Below are 10,000 nucleotides of genomic sequence, written 5' to 3'. Positions count from 1 at the left end.
TTTGTACTTTACCAGATGTAATAACTTGGCCTGAACTTTTCCAAGTGTAATAACTTGTCCTGTACTTTTCCAAATTTACAATCTTAAGAAGATTGTTTCTCTTGGTCGCATTTTTTCCATGTGATCCATGTTTTTTCAGCGTCAATTATTTGCCGAGGCTTTTTCAACTATTTTCAAACAAGATGATGGTCGTGAACCCCCTCCATTTGATAGATAGGTACCTCCAATGCTTCGATTGGTCATCACGTGGGACGAAGCCGAACGCGTTATTCAAGGCCTCGATGTCAACAAGGGTCACGGCCCTGACGGCAGACACCTAGGGGTTTTCAAAGCGTTGGCTCCGGTCATCTGCGAGCCCTTAACACGTCTATTCAATAAGTCATTGGCGACGGGTGTTATACCTGCGGACTGGAGAACAGCGATAATCTGCTCAATTTTCAAGAAAGGGAGCCGCGAAGACCCGCTTAACTACCGACCGGTTTCCCTTACATCAATAATCAGCAAAATGTTCGAAACCATCCTTAAGAAAAGTATGCTGCTCCACCTCCAAAACACAGCCTCTATCTCTGATTCCCAACACGGCTTCGTGCCGAAGAGATCATGCTTGACCAACTTACTGGTAATGGAAGAATTGGTGACGCGCCTCCTCGATGATAGTGATGCTGTTGACATCGTTTTATTGGACTTTGCCAAAGCTTTTGACTCGGTAAACCACCGCTTATTACTTGTCAAGCTTCAAGCATATAGTTTCCATCCGGATATTGTACGATGGGTTGGTGCCTTCCTCTCAGATCGCTCCTTCCAAGTCCAAGTTAATGGTTCGCGGTCCGACGTCTCTAGTGCGAGCAGTGGCGCGTCTCAAGGTTCAGTGCTTGGGCCCTTATTGTTCTTAGTCTTCATAAATGACTTGCCCGACGACCTCACGCAACACACCCTTCTATTTGCCGACGATGTCAAACTGGTCGCTCCTCGCGGTGAAATAGAGGATCTTCGTCGATGCCTCCACCAAATTTGGAGATGGTCTAACGAATGGGACCTGTGTCTGAACGTGTCAAAGTGCTGTCATCTGCCTGTTGGCTCTCCTCCTGCAGCTCAACTTGATTTCGAGCCGGGTTGCTGCTGCTGGAGAGGACCGATCAGGTAAAGGACCTGGGTATCTTGGTGGATTCCTCCTTTTCGCCTTCGGCCCAGTGCGTCCATACTGCCAACAAAGCACGCGGAATTCTGTTCTTGATTCGACGGTCATTCGGAATGCTCACAGCAGCCATATTCCTACCGCTCTATGTCACGCTGGTGAGACCCATATTGGAGTACGGGATTCAAGCCTCTTCTCCTTATCTCCTCAAAGACATACAGCATCTCGAAAGAGTCCAGAAGCTGGCTACCCGCATGGTTCTTGGTCTCAAGAATTTGTCTTATGAAGAAAGGCTGAAGACGCTCAATCTTTATTCTCTAGAAAAACGACGTCGCCGTGGAGATCTCATTCTTGCTCACAACATCATAAGCGGAAAGTGTAAGCTCTCGAAAGAGCTGTTCTTCACTCCTGCTCCAGAGCGTCGGCTGCGGGGTCATTCTGAAAAGCTCTATCTGCGACGATTTCATCTCAATCGAAGGAGGGAGGCTTTCTCCGTCCGGGTTGCGGATCCGTGGAATAAGCTGCCAGACGAGATGGTGAAGATGCCGACGACCGCTCGGTTCAAAGTCTCCCTTGACCTCAAGTGGCCTGAACTCTTTACATGAACACCACCCTGTACATAACTCTATGTCCCCCTACATGGCCTTGCTTTTTGCTTTTTGAGCCAAAAAATTAACTAACTAACTAACTTTTCTAGGCTATGCTATTATGCTAATTAATAATGTGTCAAATGTGTCAATTAGCGGTGTCGTTGATAATTTTTTCCTTATCTCAATGATGCCGGTGACATATATTAGAAGTCCCATTATAGAACTATATCCATAAAAAGTATAGAACTATATTATTACACTCAAATTTGAGAAACAAACACTCATAACTTTTTTTTATTTAAACTTTCTTGCATGAGATTGATACCATGAAATTCCTCGAATTGTACTCTATCACTTAAGGTTAAATAAAATACAGTTTATGTTTAAAATAAAAAAGTTAATTATACTTAAATCCGAATTTTTGCCTTCTTTATATATATTTTCATGATATTTTACCTCAAAACTTTTTTTGATACAAATTTTTGTTGCATGGGATCAAAACTATGAAATTCTTCATGCTTTCTTCTATCATTGAAGCTAAGATAAAAAATATTTTGCCTTTAAAATAAAAAAAAAGTTATTCAAATCTAAACTTGATTGGAGGTGTTACTTACTCTCCAATAACGTTGCTACAAATTTTGATGTAAACCTTTTCTACTGGACTAAATTTCAATTTGTTTTGTCAAAATGTAGCAAGGGACCAGTTCTCTTCAAAAATGTTAACAGTTTTCAATTTGATTAAGAACTGAATCAGTGACAAGCCTTGAAATATGCTGCATGTGAGTAAACTGTGGCCTTAAGAATATTATTCCACTACTACCGTAGTTGAATGATACACTAAAGGTAATGCATTGGTAGAAACGCTAACATGGCGGATCAAATATTTTGCCGTTTTAATTTATATCCCTTTCTATTCTTTTAGTCTAAAATGTAACAGTGTTAATCTTTGGGGTCGATAAAATAAAGTACCAGTGAAGTACTGATATAGTAGTATTTTTCATTACAGAAACCCCCGCCCACCTACAACAAATGGCATTGCACCGCTATTTGAAAAATATTTTCCCGAGCTAATCAGAGTGGGGGCATCTAATATAGTTCCTTGGCTTGTTTGCATTAGCAGCAGAATCCCTCTCAAATCACACCACAACCTTGTCAGACAACGAAGGAAACATTAGATAAGGAATTCATCATCATCATCAGCAGCAGCATCAGCAGCAGCAGCTACCGCCTGCTCTAAAAAAAGGATTATCATAATGGTGTCCATGGTTAACTACTGGTGAACTGGTACAAATAACGCAAGGCGTCCAGTCAGTCTGACGTGCAAACGATTCCACTAGTCCACTGCACTCCACTGCTACTTTGCGTATCGACTCCGAAAGAATTAAAGACAAAATCCACATCGGCCAGATTTGAACACAAGACGCGAAGAGACAGAATATTGGCCAACGCTCTAACATATATGCCAATGTCTACAATATAGTTGAAGATACGCAGGAGTGGCTGTGTGGTAAGTAGCTTGTTTACCAACCACATGGTTCCGGGTTCAGTCCCACTGCGTGGCACCTTGGGCAAGTGTCTTCTACTATAGCCTCGTAAGTGGATTTGGTAGACAGAAACTGAAAGAAGCCCGTCGTATATATGTATATATATGCGTGTGTGTGTTTGTGTGTCTGTGTTTGTCCGCCTAGCATTGCTTGATAACCGATGCTGGTGTGTTTATGTCCCCGTAACTTAGTGCTTCGGCAAAAGAGACCGATAGAATAAGTACTGGGCTTACAAAAGAATAAGTCCCGGGGTCGAGTTGCTCGATTAAAGGCGGTGCTCCAGCATGGCTGCAGACAAATGACTGAAACAAATAAAAGTGTAAAAGAGTAAAAGAGTATACTCCTTCAAAGACAAATTTCTTACCTGAAGTGCTTTTGATCACAGGAGAGATCAATCACGATTGACTTTAGGGCTTAGCGACAACAACAACCATAACATCAACAACATTGTTTTCATTTCAAGAAAAATAAAAGAACTAAGGGCTCGTTCGATGAGTGGTCAAACATACCTAAAGACTGTTGAGTTTCCTGATATTGCTGCAAGCAGAATTCTTCCGGCAACATCTATGGCAGGATTTATTGCGCATTCGTTGAGCGAAAAGGAAGCTATGATAGCCGTGAGTAGGATTCCTACTGTGATTGGTAACATAATTGGGTTGTATTGAATATTATCAGTGTCAGTAATGGCGAGAATGCCAATCACTAGCAGAAAAGCAGCTATAATCTGAAAACGAAGAATACTGTAATAAGATATATAACCAATTTATAGTGGTCGAAGAAATAGAAAATAGGTATATGATTGGACAAATTACGACTATTATCTTTACAATCTATCAATGATGATCTTCACATCTTCTTGCCATAGCACTTATCCATACATGCATAAATACATATATATATGCTTATGCTCACATAAATACATATGCCCATACACATATGCATGCATATACGTAAGAGCTTACATATATTGTATACATACATAAAAGCATACATAGAAACATTCGTGCACACATAGGAATACATACGCATAGACATTTACATACATAGATACATATATGCATACATACAGAAACGAACATATATACATACGCACATTCATTACAAATATGTAATATATATAAAAACATATACACGTACATACATATATACCTTGCCATAGGCCCTGAACTTCTCCATGAAGTCGTTGTGATACGAAGTATTTTAGGCATTTTCGACATGCCGGAGACGATGCTTCTCCTGGCCTAACGGCAGTCGATTTTCCTCAAGAACAGAAGGACAGAAGGAAAGAGAAGAATCGACTGCCGTATAGAAATGGTACTTTTTATTTATCGACATAGAAATGACGAAAGCCGAAAGGGATCTCGGAGCTTTTTAAACTCAGAACTAGTGAATTAGGATGATTACTTCAAAGCAATCCATCCGATGATCTAAAGACTCTGCTTTTGGCCGCCTAGAAGCATACATATATATATATATATATATATATATATAATATATATACAAACATTTATATATATGAATGCACCTTACACATGATTACAAGTATATATATATATATATGAGGTGGTATCAAAAGGTTCCTGGACTAGTTATCTATATATATAAAACCTAAGACGTCTGCGTGTGTAGTACCTATGCATTTCTTAAGATCAGCAAAAGCATGCACATACCCCCACCCCCAATTTTCCATGACATGTCGCTTAGTCGAATTAGCCCATTATTTACTCCACAAATGTTTTGTCGTCAATGCTGCACTTTCCGGTATCACCTATTTCAATATATCTGTAATATATATACAAACTATGCCATTTTAATCCTGAGAAACGCCGGGTATCTCTGCTAGTGTTTAATAATAAATGGTAATTTATTTACCTACGTTTTAACATCTTCGAAATAGTCAACTTGCGCAGCAATACTCCGGTCCCAGTGTTCCTGCCACTTTTGGAATCCGGTCTGCAAGAAATTTTCTGTAAGCCAGTCGAGGACCTTCTGTTATTCGTACTTGATCTCGATAACGATGTTAAACCGGCGACCTTTGAGCTACATTTTCATCTTGGAGAAGATATGGAAGTCCGCGGGTGCTAAATTTGGGGAATAGGGCGGGTGCGGAAGCGATACCATGTTGTTTTTGGAGAGAAACTCGCGAGTGAGGAGAGCTCGATGAAGAATCCAATTCTTCGCGCACCACAGATCCGCTCTCTTTTGTCGAAGTCCTCCCTCAAACGTTTCAAAACGTCGCAGTAGAACTCTCGACTGACGGTCTGGTGCTTTGGGAAGAATTCTTGATGTACAATACCGCAGATGTTGAACAAAACAAAAATGATAAGCATGTTATCAATTGAGCTGCGGCTCTGCTGTCCGCTTTTGAATCGCCCGTGTCACTCGAAACATTCGGTACGATTCGTTGCCTTGTTGCCGTAAGCTCGCTAAAGCATGCTCAAAATCTCTGTAGGAGACTTCCCAAATTTAAATCAAGATTTCACAATTTTCGAAGTAAACATGGTAATGTCACTCGGCATACTACTTAATGAAGGTCACTGATACCTCTCATTGCGCTTGCAATTGTGTGCCGTCATCCGTTGGTGCGTTACAGAACCAGTCCGGGAACTTTTTTTGACACCACCTCGTATACATACACATATACATAATCCAGCTATTCAACAAGCCATATATACATATATACAAATATACATATAAGTATATACAAATATGCATACATATATTGAGCTAATTAGAGAGCTTTACGTGGTCACTCTGCATAACATGGGTCTTTAAGCGGGGATAACATTTTGGTGCAGCATAAATTTGAAAAATAACAGAATGGGTAATTCTGATTTGGAGATAAGCACGCGTGCGTTAATGGTGTGTGTGTGTGTGTGTTGTGTGTGTGTATGTGTGTGTGTGTGTGTATGTGTGTGTGTTTGCGTGTGTGTGTGCGTGTGTGTGTGTGTATGTGTGTGCAATTCAAGATGAGATCCAATTTAACAGAACGCTACTGAATGAAATGACGCTTCTTGGTATGTAATAAATACATACATCATACTTGGAATATAAACTCACATACACGCCCACACACGCGCATACATATCTTTATACATTTATATATATATGCATGTATGTACTCGTTATATTATATAAGTACATCAGAGAATACACCTAATGAAAATGCACAAATCGCACATAAATTTTATTATATGATTTAAATGCATAACATCTATTGAACAGAAGAATTCATAAACAAAAACCTCATAAAACGGAGCGCAAGATGTATCACATCCAACCATCATCTAAAACTAATAGTATACCACAAAAACAACTAAAACCAAGATGTTCCTTCGTATTAGCGGGCCACAACCTCGTAAACGCGAGGAAAGCCACTAATGACCAACATATTGCACAAATTTAATTGTAAACCTTAGTTTTACAATTAGGATTGCAGTTGTTACATTGGGCATATTACCACAACACTGGTATCTATGCTTTCCATGCATATACAACAAGGTCTCACTATCACACATCATGAAACAAATTCAGATAGATCTCGTGGGGATAATACTTGCATACATTTTAAAATACCTCAGAGTCTTACTGCATTACACCTTGGGTAAATGTCTTGTACAATAATCTCAGGTAGATCAAAGCCTTGTGAGTGGATTTGATAGACGGAAACTGAAAGAAGCTCGTCGTGTATATATATATATATAGATTCAAATGAATATGGTACTTAATTTAGATGCACCAGAATTTTGTATGGTGTTACCCATAAAAATATGCGGGGTGATTATAATCAAAAAATAAGCAACAAGAATGAATCCGGTAATTTAGTACAATTGTTTCATACTACAACATTTTATTAAAAGCTGTAAATATTACAGAAGATTTAAGATGCTGAGTAATCTTCAGGTAAATTTTATATAGGTTTTCCAATGATATAAAGTTTTCAAAATCAATTAATAACATCTTAGGGAAGGTAAATATACAGATAAATATGTAGATATGAATCTTAGGAACATGAGGTCGTGTAGTTCAGATGCTAACTGACCAAAACCTCGGTTACAACTGACTGCTGTAAGAAATTTCTTTAGTTATAAGGATTGGGGTAAGGGGCAGGTAAAGAATTCAAGTTAGTTGAAGAAAAGAGGAGGAAATTCAGGATAAGTAAAAGAACAGGTTGTCACTAGAACAAAAGGTCAATTTAACTATGTGGTGACAAGAAAAATTAGGTCAGTGTAGAAAGATCATTGAATTCTTAGGAACATATGAGGTTTTAGGTCAGATACTAACTGACCAAAACCCTACTTACAACTAAGAGCCATTTTTATAGTATTAGGAATTTGGGTGAGGGGATGTGATAGAATACTGTAAAAGGGATTTAAGTTAGTTGCAGAAAAAAGGAAGAATTTAGAATACATAAAACGTTGTAGTATGAAACAATTGTACTAATTACCGGATTCATTCTGTTGCTTATTTTTTAATTATATATATATATATATATATATATATATACGCTTTGATCTACCCGAGGTAGATATATGTATGTATGTAGTATGTATATATTATATATATATATATATTATATATAATATATATATATATTATATATAATATATTATATATATAGTCCCTCACCACCGCTTGCTAACTGTTGTTTGTGTGTCTACGTTCCCGTAACTTAGGGGTCAGCAAAATTTATCGATAGAGTATCGGGCTTTCAAAACATAAGTACAGGGCTCGATTCATTCGATTAAACATTCTTCAAGGCGGTGTTCCAGCCTGGCAGCAGTCTTATGACTAAAACAACTGACAGACTAAAATAGATTAATCACGGAAGTCATAGTCATATTGCAGCACAGCGACAGAGTGGATAAAGATGCAAACAAAACACACGCGAAAATGTCAACACATGACTACAGACGTGAAAACCCCACGGTCAAAATTGTTTGACCGCTACACGTTATCACGTGGTTGCTGACGAGGAAACCTAACGGTGAAAAAGCTTTTCGCGGAAAGGATTACAAAAATTCGACCACTCTTTAAGAAGCAATGCACTTGCCAAATCTATTGCAGTTCTTGGAAATGAGACGACTGTGAATAGTCTAGAAATCTATGTTACGGATTCAGGAAATTTATTGATCTAAAATAACAGCAGGAAACTGATACGTAAATATGAAGAATCTGTAATAAAAAAGATAAGGCAGGAACACAGTCGTGTCTTTAAATGAAACACATACAAATACGACACTCGTACATATACACACTCACACACACACACCTCTATATGTGTGTATGTGAGTGCGCGTGTATTTGTGTGTGTGTGTGTGTGTGTGTGTGTACGTGTGTATGTGCTTATATATATAAACACACAGATATGTATGTATGTATATATATATATATATATATGTATGCTTTCATGTGTATATGTATATGCATGTATGCATCCATGTGTGTGTGTGTGCGTGCAGGCGTGTGTGGGGGTGTCTTTGTCTTTATGTTTGCTCTCCACCACAGCTTGACAGCCGTAACAAGTTTGTTATAAAAGAAAAGATAAAAGACACATGTATTACACATACATACCTACATACATATATATATAATACATTTATATATATAAAATAAATAATATATATATATATATATATAATATATATATATATATATATATATATATATAAATTATTAGAGAGTCATAATTTATGTAAAATTGTATTTCCTCCGTAGTTTTTTGTGCTAGCCACTTGGTGTTAAATTGACGGTTATTATAATAATATCGATTTTTCACCCTCATTTATAATTTTAATATATTATATAGATATATTATATAATAATACACACACACATACACACATACATGTTCGCAGTGAGTAGATGAGATTATATTTCTCACTAATTGGAAAAAGTTCCGAGCTAACCGCTTAAACTGAATGAGACATAGAAATTATTGCTATAAAATCATACTTTGAAATAATAATCCATAATACCTGGTTCAAAACAGCAGATCTTATAGAGACATCATCCGGCGGGAAAGAAGAAAATATATGATTTTTGAAATCAATATTTGACCCTTCGGTTTTGCTTTGATACGACATGGAATCTGTAAAAAGAAAAAAATGACACATATGTTGGGTATTGCTTTACTTTGCAGTTATTTGTCTCTGGATTCAATTTCAACTGCGAGGCAGCTTATGCAAGCATCTTGTATAATTGCCCTGGGTTCGCGTAAGTCTCGTGAGTGAATTTTAACACATAACCGTGCGTACAGCTGTACGTAACCACAACTACATACACATGTGCATCCCCCACACATACATAGTCTTTTTCAAAGGAATACTTTACTTAAAATGCATTCTGATAGACAGATAGATACATACATACATACATACATACATACATACATACATACATACATACTACATACATACATACATTCATGTATAGAACTGTGAGTATACACACACACACACACACCACATATATATATATATATATATATTATATATATATATATATATATATATAATATATATCTATATATAATAATATATATATATATATCTATATATATATTATATATATATAATATATAATATATAATTCTATATAATATATATATATACAGGACCAGCTAAGAGACGTGAGAGAATAAATGTTTATTCCATTTCTTACTAGTTTTTTGTAATCTTCGTTGAAACAGTCCGTCCCGCAATGCAAATTATATAAAATTTGGGATTTTT

At 37.1% G+C, this 10,000-nt stretch overlaps 1 protein-coding gene across 1 annotated transcript in view; it reads right to left on the bottom strand.

Annotated features, from left to right (window-relative positions):
• LOC115209512 (aquaporin-9-like) overlaps positions 1–10,000 on the bottom strand; it is a 200,740-nt gene that overhangs the window by 22,562 nt on the left and 168,178 nt on the right. Inside the window, exons 4-5 of the mRNA XM_036501208.1 lie at positions 9,248–9,360; positions 3,779–3,993 (exon numbers count right to left, since the gene is read on the bottom strand). Of these exons, the coding sequence (XP_036357101.1) occupies positions 3,779–3,993; positions 9,248–9,360 (328 nt within the window). The remainder of the gene's footprint in view (positions 1–3,778; positions 3,994–9,247; positions 9,361–10,000) is intronic.

Source organism: Octopus sinensis, linkage group LG3, assembly GCF_006345805.1.
Source record: "Octopus sinensis linkage group LG3, ASM634580v1, whole genome shotgun sequence".
Taxonomy (NCBI): domain Eukaryota; kingdom Metazoa; phylum Mollusca; class Cephalopoda; order Octopoda; family Octopodidae; genus Octopus; species Octopus sinensis.
The sequence above is the reverse complement of the archived record's forward strand: the minus strand, read 5'-3'. Positions and strand labels throughout refer to the sequence as shown.